Raw genomic sequence first — 16,352 nt, forward strand, 5'->3', positions numbered from 1 at the left:
GAGGAGGAGGGAAAAGAGGGGATGGGGCGGGTTACGCTGCTGCGACCTACCATCCCCCACCCCCTCCTCCACCGCTTCCCTCCCTGGAGCGAGACTTGCCAGCACGACTCGCGCGCGCACACCAGTTCCTTTCATTCGCCTCCCGGCAGCCGTGGGAACGACACTAGACCGCCGCACATCTCCAGGGAGCGACCGAACCTCGTGGTCGCGAGGCGCGCGTTGAGTCGTGAAGAAAACAAGCCGGCGGGAAATAAAAAAGTGTAGACCCGGCAAGAGGGAGCGAAAATTCGACACTCATCTCCATTAGTGTCAATTATCCGCATTTACCACTTCTTCCGGAGGGTGTTGTTCCCACCCACAACATTTTCTTCCGGACTCGTGGAGCGCTTTTCCCCATCCGCTCTCGAAGCAAAGGGTAGAGTCCAGAGGAGGAGGCGAGGGAAGAGAGTACTGAGAAGTCGCCAAACAACAATATCCACCAAGTATGGTACTCGGTTCCTTAACGTTATCTGCCGTGGTGGTGCTTATTGCGAGCTGTTTGTGCTGCGTAACGGTGCGCAGTGCTAGGGTGCGCGCCGCCCTCGGCGAGGTAGGTGCCGGTACCCTGGGCAAGGGTGTGAGGGATTTCGTGGTGACGGACGTCCTTCCGGATGGCGAAGTGGAGAAGAGGGTCCACTACCGCGGGGTTGCTGCCAAGGAGACCTCCGCCAGGAGTCCATCGTCTGAGGGGTGAGCGCCTTTATCGCAATTTTTCTGTTGTTGATGCCCCATATTTTGTGCCGTGATTTTTGAAGTGCATCTACCCACACGCTCATCCAGGGTTACTGATGAAGGGACAGCCGTCTGCAATTCTCTCCGCGAAACTCAATTACAACTCCAAATTTATCTTTAACTGTCAGAAAATCCCATGATTAAGAGCTAATAGGGACGCAAATAAAAATCAATTGCGTATTACTACGTCGTTCCAGTTATGAATTAAATGATTTTTACCGCTATTCTAATTATCTTCGTGGTGCACTGTATGCATTCACTTGGTTGAGAATGTTGGTATCGGTAGGATTTTAATTAAAATTTTCCCTCAGGAGACTCGGATAAATCTAAAGGAACCGTTTTCAGCAACAATTTGAACATATTTCTCGTCCATTTACTTGGATAACTATTAATCTCAGCTGATTTTTATTTACAATCACCGTCCCCTATTCATCGTGCAAATGGGCGGTGCTCCCGTCCACGCTCCCCAAAACAAAGCAACGTGACCTCGATGGAAGGGCATGCTCCAAAGTTTGGAAAAATATTGACATTTGTTATCGAAGCGGCTTATCTCAGATCTATTCCAATTTTGAAAAGAAGGGTGCCAGACTTAATTTGTTGGCCAATAGCTACTTGGTAGGGACAAAGTTCTCCATAAACAATGAGCGATTTTACCGAATAAGACGAACGTTATTATAACACCTGAAGTGAATTTCTTAATTTCCACATATTTTTAAGAATGGAAAATTTGGGTTAGCAAAATATTTGTGGAAATATTTTTCGAAAGTCACAAACATTACAAACGCAAGAATTGACTGTCATTTAATTTTTATGGGAGTGAATCACGAAAAAAATATCACTTTGAGGGAAGTTCAATTTCTAATTAAGAATACTCCGTCAAAATCCTTTTCAATACATCTTCATTATGCTGCAAAACCAGCAATAATGTTTGGCATGGCATGCTCATTCTCCTGTTAATACACATATGGAGGAACATCACATATCGTCACTGAAGATATCAAATTCTGGCCACCCGTAGTTTGAATTTTCGAGCCGGTGAGGTATGCGATACGATCTTTAACTCAGGAGACATTTCACGAAGCCGAAAAGGGGGAGATTAACCCCGCCGGTAAAATAAATTCGTGTCTGTCAGCATGGTCACCGAAAAAAACGCGCCTACGCCGATCTAAATAAGCGTCGTTTTTCAAGATCTTCAAGCTTTCGATTCGATTGGCGATTAACGGGCGAAAAACTCTGGAAATAAATTTATTTTACCCGAGTATATTGGTTGTTTCACACGCTTTGGTCTTCCAGGCAAGGGGAGGAAAAATAGGGAGCGTGTGCTACGCAGGAAGCAAGAGTGTGATGTAAGGGGAAGAAGGATGAAGATATCATGAATGAACGGAGGGAGTGGGGGAGGGAGGGGTTCGGAGGGGAAGGCGTCTTGAGGTTTGTGCCATTCTCACGGTTGCTCAAAAGTAACTATTTTAGCACCTCGTGAAGTAAGCAAGGCCAAGAATTCATGAGTAACAGGCAGAACTTTCGCTTTCTTTTGGAATGCATTTCATTCCCCCGTATGGATGACGAACTCTCCGTTTCTCTCCGTCAATTTCCTCGACCCAAAGTAGGGATTCATATTATTTTCTCGTTTCAAGCGGTTACAGTGTGTTTTTTTTGAGGTTTAAGAAGGATTTGGGGTGGCCATTCTACTAAATGGTACATTTTTGGCAGCTTACAGTATTTAGTCAAACAGGTGGCTAAGTAGCGCAAATGAATATCAAATTATGGCTTCCTCTGATTAATTTATTGATTCCTTAGAATTGACGTCCACAAATTTCGTCAGAGGCATACAAGTTCGACAAAATGGAATGAAAAATGAAAAACATCTTGGAGACTGAGTTTTCAGCTAAAAAAAATGTTTCATCTTTTTAAGGGACCACGTCGAATCCATGGTGAAAAGCAAACTAGCCAATGAAAAAGTATAATTGGTCCAAATGCTGGGAACCATAGAACATTTCTCATGCCAGGAAAGTGGATATCCAAGATTTGCTATCATATTACCAATAAAAGAAAACACAAAAAAGACTCAGATAAATGTCTTGAAGTTGTATTCAGAAGATGATAAATGAAAACATCTTCTTTTTTATTTCTAAGAAATTAGCCCGACACTCCTTTACTGTCCGCACCATTAAATTATACTAGCTGGAGGAAATATTGTAGGTTAATTCATTAGAGTCAGAGAACCGTCTTCGACGATTTCAACGCAATACCATTTAGAAAATAAACTTTTACAATTGATACAGATGCAAATGATATTTTTACGGCTTTATGTATCTTTATTAGGATATATTAGTGATTCTTATATTATTTAAAAATTCACCGCATATTCATAGCTATAATCTATTCCATATCCTAATCGGTGAAAGAAAAGGAAAACTCGTTCATTCTCCGGAATTATAGTTTGATATCTGTTCCATCACTAGCAGTGGCGGAAGAGGAAATGGGCGAAACAAGGTCGAGGAAACTCTTCCTGACTAATATTAAATTGTCTCTGATGAAAATGGTGACCTTGGTACTGAGAGAGGTTTGGTTACATTCATACCTCAGAAGCCCCTCCTATACGGGGTGGAAACTCACCGTGCGTCCGCGACTGCTCCGCATAACTTATCTTGAGCCTCAGTTGTGCAATTGAATGTAATTTACACGAGTTCCATAATATCTCGGATATTTGATGATTGTTGTAACTACGAAATTACCTCTTAGTTTCCCTGAATGCGCAGTAGACGGGGTACCATGACTCACGCAATTCATCGGACAATTGGGGCTTCGAAATGATTTCAAACTATCATCGGTCTGGTCTGCAGTATCAAGCTCGCTGAAATTTCATTTTTCGTAGAATGAAACCTTTCAATTACCAACGTGATTAAATCAAATGATGATCGAAATGGCGAAAGACTTAACTAGGTGGAGGGAAATAAATGTTAAAAATGCCAATTATGTTTGTGTTTAATTCATCCAGTTCGTCATCACATATATGTGTATATATATATATATATATATATATATATATATATATATATATATATATATATATATATATATATATATATATATATATATATATATATATTTTAAGGTAATCTACCGGTTAAGGTAGGTTTTTGGATGGACACAACTACCAAACAAATATTTTATTACTCCTAACAAAACACAAAATCCATCATCCTACTCTATATCAGGTCCCTCTTCATCTCTGAGTACTTTCTTCCTCCCTTCATCCCGTCCAACATCCCTATCCTGTTCCTACCCTTTCCTCTTTTGCCCAACATTCTACCCTCTATCACAGTCTTCAACATCCCACTGCCGGTCAATACCCCCTTCATCCACTTTTCCTGCCTCCACATGATTTCTCCCAACAAACCCCTCTCTTCGCCCACCATACCAAGTACTTCCTCATTTGTTTTCTTCTCTGTCCATTTCACCTTCTCCATTCTTCTCCACACCCACATTTCAAAAGCCTCCAATCTACGTCTATCCTCCTGCTTCAATGACCACGTTTCCGCACCGTACATAGCTACGCTCCATATCAAAGTTTTTACGAGTCTTTTCTTAACATCCTTACTCAGAGTCCCCGTCATCAACTCCCTCCTGCTTGTGAAAGCCTCTTTGCCTAGCGCAATTCTTCTCCTTACGTCCCTACTACTTTGACCGTGTTGGTCCAAAACACTACCGAGATACGTAAACTGCTCTACCTGCTCTAGTTTTTGCCCTCCTATTTTAATGTTAAGCTTGGCCTTTTTCTTTCTAGAAAATCGCATAACCTTTGTTTTCTTAATATTGATTCTCATCCCATTGCTGTCGCACTGAATTTCCAATTCACTCAGCAATGCTTGCAGCCCCTTGGCTGACTGACAAACTAAAGCTTGGTCATCAGCAAACCTAACTGATTTTACGAATTCACCGCCCACTTTCATTCCTACCTCGAGTTCTTCCCATGCCTCTTTAATCATTTCCTCTGCATACAGGTTGAACAGCAACGGTGATAATGGGCAACCCTGCCTTACACCCCTTCCTAACACTGCCCATCCTGACTCCCCGTTTCCCACCCGCACCTGAGCAGTCTGAGACATGTACAGGTTGCGGATTAGCCTCCTTTCCCTCCAATCTATTCCTATTTTCTGCAATATACTCATTAGTTTTTCCCAATTCACCCTATCAAACGCTTTTTCGAAATCTACGAAACAGGCAAATACCTCCTGGTTGTGTTCTATATTCCTCTCGATTAATAATCTCATTACTGCAATGGCATCACGCGTACCTCTCCCCTTCCTAAACCCAAACTGATCATCCCCTAAGTAATCATTTGCCCTACTCTCTATCCGTTTGTTTATGATCCTGAGAACAACTTTAGCTGCGTGGGATATCAAACTAATTGTCCTATAGTCCTCACATGACGTGGCCTTTACCTTTTTCGGAATCGGAACTAAAACTGCTCTCACAAAGTCTTCCGGCCAGATTCCCTCCTCATAAATGCTACGGATCAGCCCATATAGCCTCTTCCTCCCACATTTTCCTAAGCATTTTAAAAGTTCCACGGGAATGTTATCTACCCCCACGGCCTTATTTAGTTTCATCTCCCTTAATGCCCTTTCTATCTCATGGTCTAGTATGCCTGGACCTAAGCTGTCCTCCTCTACGTCATTTTCTTTTTCAATGTCTAACTTTGTTGGTCTGAGTTCTTTACCATACAGTTCTTCTATATACTCCTTCCATCTCTCTTGGATCTTTCCTGCGTCAACTATTACCTTACCCGCCTTATCTCTAACTGTTAGCATAGCTCTTCCTTTCTTACTTCCCGATAACGATCTAATCTTTCCACCGAAGTTACGAGACGCAACTGGCAAACGCAGTTCCTCAGGGTAGAGGGAAAATATCGTCTCCCAGGGGCGAGAGGAACGCGGTACATTTTCACCTTCTTTCTCGCAAGTTTTTGATTTTTATTTAATGCATTTTTTTATTATTATCGTGATTGTCGACGCAACCTGTTGACGACGATTCCACCGGATGGCGTGATACGTCGGAATTGGGTTTTGTAGCAGCAGTGCCTTAACTTTATGGTTTCGAGTGTCCGGGCTGGGCAGGGAGCAGCGAGGGCAGGGGAAGCGGAGCGGTCAGAACGGAGCGGGAGCGAAGGGAGTGCGGGAATGTTTGGGGTGGAAAGATCTCGTAGAGGAAGCTGGGAATAGATCTGAGAGGCGAAAGGATGCAGAGCAGGAGGGAGAAGTTGTGGAGGAGAAGTTTTGAGGGATGCTTTACCATGGTTATCGGTGAAGACGTAGATCTGTGTGGCTAGTTGCGCTCGCAGGAAGTGGATAATGAGTCTGGTGATGTTTTAGGGCTTCTCGGGCACGAAACAGGGATTTATAAGAAATCAGCATTTTTTCTCTCCCGTTGACTGACGATAAAAATTGATATGAGGATGGAAGGAGGAAAACCATCGGCCAGAGCGTCTGGGAGCTGATATGATAGCACGATATAATGTACACTTAACTTACGGTCGTTTTTTTCAAGAGTACTCTCATTGGGTTTAATGTTACAAACTACTTAAACTTTATTATTTGTTGAATAAAACGCTTAAATATCTACAAATATACACGAGTATTCATTTACGAATGGATTTTTTTGCATTTCATTTTATTAAAACTCTTATAAATATATACATTTGGTGAAAATAAATTCTAGTTGACTATGGAGAACTTGAACTTGTAAAAACACTGTAATAATATTACGTTACATCAAAAATATGGGTGGGATGCTTTTTCAGGGGTGCGCTAACTGCTCTTTCCAGTGATTTATATTGTATACTAATGATAATATTCCGTCCAGAAGCAGTTTACGCAACAGCTAACAAAGTCTCACAATAGGTTTAGGAATGGCATAATAGCTTCTTTTTAATCTTTCCACTGCTAAAACCTCAGACTTTTGAAGACATGCTTTTAAAATCGGAATTATATTACGGCCTTTAGCTGATGTAATGGTGATGTTCCTGGTGATGTAAAGTCTCTTAGGAAAATGAAAAATTAAAAATTCATTCCGGATCTGTAATGGCAAAGAGTTCATAATGCAGCCTTTTTTTTTACTGTCCATTGAAAAGCGATCACTGAAAGAAAAAAAATAAAAGAGGAACTTGGCGTAATCGTAACGTAACCAGATGACCTGGATTAGCCTTGAACTGCCCGGTTCACTTATCTTTTAGCTTCATTTTCACTGTCAATACATACTCTTGTATTCGATTACACCGCCCATGTATTCGAAAATTTGAGCGAAAAGACATAGTTTTCCTATTCAGCCTGTCACGTAAAGTACGAGTATTTTGACAAATCTTTATAGAGCAAGAAATGGAATAGAAGTTAGGGTATTTAATATAAATAATAGTAACCCAGCGTTAGAGGAAGTTAAAAGCAGCATGATGTGCGGAAACTGTTTGAAATGAACTGAAATAAGTTTTTGAATAAAGGTCGGTATAGGTGCATTGGTGGGTGCATTCTTGCCAGGTAAAATGAAACCTGTGGATTTGTGTATGGCGAACTAAGTATAGTAGTGTGCCCCAAATAAGGATAAAAATTATAAGTTTTAACCATACGAATCAATATGGAATGTTATAGTTCCTAAAATGAAAATAGGGAATTACTACATAATCAGTAAGGTAATAAAGTCATTCATAGCATTCGAAAAATCTATCACGCATGATTTTCCAATTTTTCGGGAAGGTTAATGACTTGAGTAGCTTCAGGCGTGATGTGGTGGGAGTCGAACATAATGAATGACTGATCGAAGCACTTTTCCACTTGATAAAATAATATAAAAATATCAAGTGGAAAAGTGATTCCATCAGTTATTCGCCAATGACTTGATTAAGAATTTTATTTAGAAAGGAGTTATTGTGTGTTATTAATAAAATAGTTTAACACTCACTGAAAGAAAATACTATCCCTCAAAATTAATATATTGATAATTGTTATTTCCATTCCGGTCAGATAAATAAATGAATGAATATAGATATTATATATATATGTATATTTATATAAATTATAATATATAATATATACATATATATATATAGTATGTTTATATGGATATATATAAATATATATATATATTTTTTTATGTATATGTATACGAAAACACACACGCACAACTCTGAAACCACACCACTGGAATTTTTTACCCCCGGAAATCAGTCGTCTCTCAATAGAATAACATTAAATCAAGGAAGGAGTAAATTTCTAGTAGAGGAGCATGGCGTTCGCTTGCACTGAAATTTTGAACTTTCATTCAACATAGCTCACAAATGAATGTTCATAAAAATAACATTAATAAGTTCCCGACATGCTACACTGTTGTCGTACTTCTATTTGGAAGAAATATATTCATGGAACACATGCGGTTTCCGAAATACGAGCAGTAAGGTTAACGGCGTAAGGCCGATGCATTCGGGTATAATAGCCTTTTCATTTTCTTCAAATTCTGCCAACTTCTTTATCTGTAATCTTGAAAGATCCGGGAGGAGGAAATTGTGTATGAATCGGTCTACTCGATATTCAAATCGCAAAAAAATATACTGAAAGAGAATTCTGATAATGGAAATCCTTAATAGGCGACTCTGTTATGTTTATTTTGATCTCGGGTCGAGGTCATTCATTAAGTTGAAGTCATTAATTTCCTGCGTAGCAATAAATTGATGGAAGCGTTCTCGTAATCTGTACGGTCTGCGGAGGCGTGCTAACGAGACGAATTTCGTCTAAAGAGCGCATTCATTCACGGCGCGGGCATTTGCGGCGTGCAATAACAATACATTGATGGCCAATGTCCCATTAAAATGCTACTTCGGAGTTTTTCTTTCGTCCATTTCGCTCATTGTGCATTCAAGTGTCTTCTCCTTCAGTAGACACGGCCACTATGAGGACCTCGCTGATGTATCAGTGAAAGGACAGAGGTGTTTTTTTCTGCGTCATGACGGGAAGTCCCGTTGAGCATGACGTAAGTTAGCATTCGAGACAGCTGCGGAGTTAAGATTAACAGAGAGTTAATGGAAGACGGTTATCTGATAAATGAGCGCAACAATTGAATCGTTGCTCTATGCATCGTTATCAAGTTTCCTGCGAATCTTCGGCTTTATCGTTCTCGTGGAGCCGCGCCCGCAATACTGATACACACATTTACCCCGATAGAGCTGCCTTGGAAGTGGAAAACCTGAATGTACATATTTCTAGTTAAAAGTATTTCATCAGCGGTTATCCGAAATTTTAAAGCTCAAGGATTTCCATTGAAGAGGTATTTTGCTGTCCCATTCGCGCGGTTCATTAATGTGCGCGGTGAAGCCTTTTATGAATATTTTAACTGGTGTCCATTTCAGGGCGGTACATCACGCCCTCCCCCCTTTCTTTCGACTGCTAGGGTCACTAAGCAAAAAGGCTACCGTTACCAGGCAACTGGAAATGGCGCGGAGAGTTGTGAAGGGTTGAGTTTTGAAAGACAATACCGCCGTGAATACAAAATGAGTCACGAATTAAATGTTCAGCAAGCTTAGGCTTAATAGTAAGAGTCGTACCTGTAGCATAATCGAGTGTAATTCTTGGAATTTTAATGATTTGATGATGAAAAATATTAAAAGTAAATTATTTCAAACCAAACGCACTAACTGAAGTTTATGCTAACTCTTTAAAGTATAATATTCAGAGCTAGGATTCGAAGGAAATGTACTGTTTATCGGACAATTTTGCTGCACTCTTGCTCGCAGCCGTTTTTTCTCTTCCGTAAATTATTATTTAAACACATTTCCTCATATATATATATATATATATTTAATGGCCTTCTTTTTACCCAACAATTAAGACTTATCCTTGCATCGAGTTGTTTTCTATTGTAAATACCAATGACACTGAAATAAATGTGTCCTACATCGTATGTTATTAGTTACTGCCAATTCACGCACACGTATTTTTCATTAACTGTCACCCAATCAAATACACCGTTTTGTAGGAATTAAGAATGAAGGTAGCTCGGAACGCGTCGACCTATACGTCCACACTGTCATGAGCAACGGAAGCAACCGCCAAAGATACATGGCATTACGTATTTCAGTATCTCACCCTGCAAACCGCCACCAGGTGAATGGCATGGGTTGTTAGGTCGCCTGTAATAGGATACTTGGTAATAGAACTATATTATTAGTCCTAAGTATCGGGTGCCATTTCATTGTCATGAAGTGCTAATTAACGCGCGCGATGTTTTTTGTTGTCCCTAATGTTGTCATGAACCGTACGAGTGTAAGAGTATTCGTTATATCGACCCGTTTGGCGGTCCATCAACTTCTTGTTGTGGTTTCTCCCTCCAATGCAATGCGGAACTAAGAATACACCGTTTTTTCCTGTATATCAACCTAATAATATGTAATCTTCGTGCTTTCAATGGATCTCAGGCCGGGGAATAAAGCAAGAAAAAACATAATAATAATAATATAATCATGCAAAGTTTCCATTCGCTCATTACTATTTTTCACAAATTTTCTGTTTTGGTTGATTTCGAAATTAGGCAGTCCCAAATTCTAGGAATGCTATGAGTCTAGCAGTTGTAACTGTCGCGAAATAACGTATTTCTTCTACTGGCACCGAGGAGCGGGTTCATCCTCTCATTATTTTGAGAGCGGTGGTTAATGTGTGAGGAATGATGATTTAGTGGGGCAAAAGAAATACTCGAAGAAAGTTTACCGGTTTGCTGCGTACTTCTGCCGTCGCCGGGGGAGAGAGGAAGCGGGGCCAAGGACGGTTGACTTGAGCTTTCTCATCATCCATTTTCACCGCGAATTGGCAATTTTTGGTGCATCCCAATACACCGCGGGAGAAGTAGGTGGCGATGATGCAAGGTATGACTAGTGGTCGATGAGCCTTGAGGAAAAAAATGAACCAAATGACCTAAGAGGTTGTAGTTATTCACGAAGTCCCGCTAGCAATTCTGTCTCGCCACATGGCGTGATCCCCGTGATAGGTATTTGCAAATCATCGGAATGAGACTGCAAAAGGCTGTGAGGCGTGGAGGTAGAATAATTGTCCAGGGGAGTCGGGGAGAAGAGGGAATAATATCGTAGGAGAGGAATTGTTATGTGCGGTGGGATAGGGGCGGCAAAGGTGGGTGGATGGTGGGAGGTGGGGCTGGGAACTCAAGGACACGAGGGCATTCAGATTAGCGTCGAAGGTGGGGGAGGAGGGGCAGGATGTGGGCTGAGGGAATGCCCCGTGTCATGCCATCCACACCTACCTGAGGGCCAGGGTGCATTCGGTCATGTGGGCATATCTAGGAACTTCTCCGGGGAAAGAGTTTCCCATGTGGGTGAGAAATTTCTTGAGCCCGGATTTACAATCATGAGAAAACGATCATACATTCTCATATTTCTGAGCTATATTTAACCAGGTGGATTGGAATTTAAGCAATGCATTTTTCTGCCGACTCGACGAACATCCCACTGAGGTGGTCACCCCATCGTCGCAGGCCCTTGGACCCGCCACGTCCGTGGCGCATGACTAGTGGTGGTGGTTCGTGGGAGTAGGAAAAAAAGCGTGGAAAAATTGGCAAAGGAGGCTAAGGGGATGAGAGTGGCGTGAGTGGAGGGCACATAATCGGATGTTGTTGGAGTGGGGAGGACGCCGGACGGAAGAGAGGGAGGCAAGAGTGGAGGGAGAGGGCGCGAGGATATCGGGCCAGGAGGAAGGTTGGCGGAGGAGGCGGTACGCAATTTCCGACGAGTCGCGCGATCCGCGGCGTCACACACGACGTCATACATCAGGCCACGAGTTTCTCTCCACACCTCTCCTTCTCCCCTCTCTCACCCTTCCCTTTCCAAACGACCTCCCGCCTCCCTCCCCCAGTCCAGTCTGCCTCGCCTCCTGGGCTCGGCTTACCTGCAGACCAATCACCGCTGCGGCTGGCCCACTCGTGGAGAGTGACGGAACAGGTGGGGGCGGTGCCGGGAGGCTGTGGGAAAGAGTACGCAAGCCTCCCTCGTTTCGCCGCCGTTACCTCCCCACCTCATGCCCGTCGCATGCCCCTTCGCCGCCGCCGCCGGCCCCTCCCTGGCTTCGAGGCGTATCCCACCACCGCCTCCGGAATGCCGAGTCTGGATAAAAATAGAAACGCTGAGAGGGCTGAGCAATGGTGGTAGAAGTAGGGAAAGGGATTTGGGTTGGGAGGGGTGGGGTCAGGGATATGTGTGTGTTTGTGAGTGCTCTGTAAGGAGAGGGGGAAGGATGCATTGGCTAAAAGAGGGTTTATCCACGTTGGGTGCATTGGGCGGCCGGAACGGACGGGGAAGATAATATTTTGCTCCGTCTATATTTTTCAGTGCGCGTGTGCCCGGTAGTATTTGCAGCCAAAACACTTTTGCCTCGCATTCTATGAATTCATCGCAATGGCATTCAACGCACCATTTGTCACTTAAAATTGCTTCTCGCCAACATTGGAAAATATTGCAAAAGAAGATCAGTTATGAAATTCATTTAATTCTTTGAAAACCCCATAAGCATTTAAAAATAATTTTCTGCGGGCATTTCCGTTAAACATTACTTAAGGCAGAATTTAGACATTACAAATTATAAACGGGCCGTTACGAAGAAATTACGTAGGAAGTCTTACATTTGATATAATTCAAGGCTATTGAGGCTAAGATAATTCAATAATATTAATTGCAATGCACACAACATTCATGCTATTTGTAATCTGAACCCACATTTGGAGCGCGATCTTGGCAAGTCGCACTCTCGACTCATGATATGTGCAAATCCAATCGATTCTCTGATTTCATTTCCAATGACGATAAGACGCATTGCAGCGGCATGTATGTTAACAAATATCTTTCGTGTTTGTACATTGAATTTGATTTGATATCAAGGCTAAGTTGTGCTACTTGTAATTGGATATTATCGCAATAAAAAACGATTGTTATCATTTCCTTTGTCCAGGATCCTTAATCTGAGCTCTTTTTCAAATAATCTATTTATCTTCCGCGATACCATTAAACGACTTCCATTGCTATTTTGGAATGTGTACCTCAAATGTTGATATGTATATATATATATATATATATATATATATATATATATATATATATATATATATATATATATATATATATATATAAGCGGGCTGAGGGAAGAATCTAATTCTTTCTCCCAATGAGCGTTGATTTGAATCCGATAAAGATATCACACATGGTATGCATACAATTTCAATTAATATGAAACATTGGTATATGGCTACTTGTGTTCAAATAAGTGGACCACATAATACCTTGAAATATTAAGATATATCTTATATCTGGAATGTATCGCTAGAGCGCGGACAATGGAGGCTAAATGATTCATTTTTTACGTCCACGACAAAGTTTATCTCTAAAGGTATGCAGGAAGCCATGGTCCGTGACAATGAAACTTTAAGCAAAACACTATTCCTTCTGGCTAATCGCTCAGGCTTGAGACATGCTTATGAAATAAAACCGCACCATTGCATTTGACTTTGGTTGAGAATATTGCTATCATGTCGAAAACCTTCAGAAGTTTCACGTGCTTCCCAATTATGTACTGTGGAAGATCTTTCATGCACGAAAAGCGTGATTATTACATTGACTTTAAACAATGTCAAGACATTATTGAGCTCTTTTTTTAAAACAACATGACTTTCGTTCACCCGGCATAAAATAATTATTTCAATTTCGTTGAGACCCAAAATCAGGAAATAAAAATTAGCCAGTTAAGTAAATTTTTTTCACAATTACAGCCATCGTTCAATAGGCTACACTACTGTTGTTTTTTCAAAGAATTGGAAAGCAACTATTACCTGATATCGGACAATTTATATTTAAAAAACGGCACGCCACTTTTATGACCATCGACTGTCGGTGAAACTCGGGGCTTAATTGGTATCCGATGGTGACTTCAACGGCCGAGACTTGAGCTTTGGCCTTCGAGAATGAGACGAATATAATCGGTTAGCTGAGTAATTACGACCAAAAAAAAACGCCTCATTACCTTTCCGGCAGATAATAACAGGCATATCAAAATTCCAGTAACCTTAATATGAATTTTCTTGGTCAATTCGCGGAAGCATTTGTAATAAGCAATCATGAAGAAGTACAGGTACAGACCTGAGTACTTGTTGAAATGAAAGTAGTTTTAGCTTGTTGCATTCGCGACCTGAAGTAAGTCGATTAAAGCCGCTTGTTGAGTTCTTGTTATGCTGGGGTTATTTCTTTGTCTTCCAGGCATGTAATGAATAAATCTAAGTATTCATTATGACTAACGACAAGAAAATTATCGTGCATAGCCATTTGGGAACAGCAGCGTTAGTCTTATGAAGAACGAAAAGTTTATATTACTTCTACTTCCATTCATTCCACGATATAATTCAAATAGATCAGTCACAAATACATTAGTCACAGAAGAATAAAATTCACACTAGCCAATGAAATATGTTTTGTGCAGTGTTTGAAAAGCTTGAAATCCCCAGCTACCTAAAATTTGAAAGACGAGAATTCATTCTTTGGTATTGACGTCATTAAAACGCTCATGGTCAACATGTCTTGTACTTTTCACGTATGCTTTTTGGAATGACCAAGACGGGCGTGGCCGTTCTTAACCCGTTCCGATTTTGTTTCCTACCGGTACATGGGCCTTAAATTTATATAACACATTCCTCTAACATAAAAGTATTTTAAAAAACGAAGGATAAAACATTCAAATCCTTAAACTTTATCACACATTCTCTGATCAGAATTATTTCAAATGTCTATATAGGTATGAGAATGGAATGAATTGAGACGATGTGAGACGTAAATAAGACAACAGCTAAATATTCGGGGCGGTTTGCAGAGTAAGCAATTTGATTCAGTTTCAGTGTAACCTTCCCCTCCTTAAATGCTTATTTTGTGGAACTCCCGCCGTTTAATCGAGTTCACTGTGCCCCATTCTTGTTCCTCATGTGCAAGGAAAATCCTACTCCACGTTTTATCTCTGAGTGAGCAAGCAACTGCAGGCTCGAATGCCATTTTTAAAATTTATTTATGCACCCTGCAAGGCACTGCCAGGGTGCGTGCCATTGCCATGGGTAAGCCCATGGCAATGCAGTTTTTCTCCGAGAAGCAGTTCTCGGGTGCCTCTGATCCAAACGAAAAATGTAAGTCAATCATGAAAAATTGCAAAATTTATTATTCCCAATTGAAGTGATTAAAGCCTTGATAGCTCCAGGTAATCAAAACGATACTTTATTATGTGCCATTTTGCTTGGAAATAGTGGTTTTCGAGATAAAAATTTCAAATTAAAGGAAGTAACCGAAAGTTAATGGACCAATGCAAAATGAATTTTGCACCCTCGGATGTATTAACAGATGATGGATACTTGTGGGAACACGCACTTCACATGCATTAATCTTTGCAATGGCCGATAATCAATTTCCCTAGCCCAAACGTGGTTTGTATAAATTGAAATCATCCCTAAGTGTTATAAATTAAGGATATTGAAGTACATAGTAAAGACTTTAAGCCAAATAACATCTATTTACAATTCTATGTAAATTCGTTCGCAGAACAGACTGAAAGCAGGTGATGACAATCAGTTGAAATCTCAATTAGATTTCTACAGGGAATGCCGTAGTAAATAGTACTGTATTTTTTATTTCCACGAATATTTCTCAATCTTCCTCAATCATTTCATGATGGTCAATTGTATGATAGGACGTTCTCGTACAATCGGACTCGATGAAAAGTACGCTGATATTTATTAATGTCTATTTCTGTTAGCTGAATTAGTTCCGAAGATGTAACCATGATATAAGAAACCTTATGGCCTCAGGCTTCGCTTTGTGGAAGATGTACATTTTTTGTTCCCCATGATTCCGTATCACGGTGAAGCTCGTCATGCGGATAAACATTCTGTGAAGCAGTACTTTCTTCTCGGATTAAGGATAGCTACGAGAAAGTAACAAGCTAACACTTTTTCTGATAAACACTCTCTAATCACATTTCGCCTTGAGTATTTTAAAAATTAGAATGCATGATAGTCAAAGTCAATCAAATACATGTCATGCCATAATTTACGCCTGATCGTGACCACTGCTTAAGTATCCAAACATAGCAACGCAGTTTGTTATCGCCTAAGGAAAAGTGGGCGGAGAGGGGAGAAAAAAACGTGGCTAATGGAGACGTCTTCAGCCTTGGATGGCCATTTAAACGTAAACAAAGAGTAGGGTAGGAAGGGAGGCAAGGCAGCCTTGGCCATTGATTAAAGGCAATTATAGCGCTCATTTTGATTTCAAGGGTCGGGAAAAAAGAGACGGCAAGAGAGAAAAAGAGGTGGAAATTTAGAGGCACCCATTTCCAGGGCAAGGAACTCGTTTTAATTTTTATTTTATCCTGAGGCTATCAGTATATCGAGCGATTTTATTTAAATAACTCATTTAATGGAAATAGCTTCTCGGGCAAAGACCCTGACAAATGCAGTCGAATTTGAGACATCTTACTCTTCTAGTCTTGCATATAAAATGACACTTGCAAACA

The 16,352-nt window shown here is 40.8% G+C and overlaps 1 protein-coding gene across 3 annotated transcripts in view; it reads left to right on the plus strand.

Annotated features, from left to right (window-relative positions):
- Positions 1 to 127: 127 nt before the first annotated feature.
- Positions 128 to 16,352, plus strand: part of GIIIspla2 (Phospholipase A2 group III) — a 56,082-nt gene continuing 39,857 nt past the window's right edge. For all 3 annotated transcript variants that reach the window (XM_071590069.1, XM_071590070.1, XM_071590071.1), the window contains exon 1: positions 128 to 729. In XM_071590069.1, the coding sequence (XP_071446170.1) occupies positions 485 to 729 (245 nt within the window). In that variant the 5' untranslated portion in view covers positions 128 to 484. The remainder of the gene's footprint in view (positions 730 to 16,352) is intronic.

The sequence above is a fragment of the Hetaerina americana genome, unplaced genomic scaffold (genome assembly GCF_022747635.1).
Source record: "Hetaerina americana unplaced genomic scaffold, ioHetAmer1.1.p SCAF_4, whole genome shotgun sequence".
Taxonomy (NCBI): domain Eukaryota; kingdom Metazoa; phylum Arthropoda; class Insecta; order Odonata; family Calopterygidae; genus Hetaerina; species Hetaerina americana.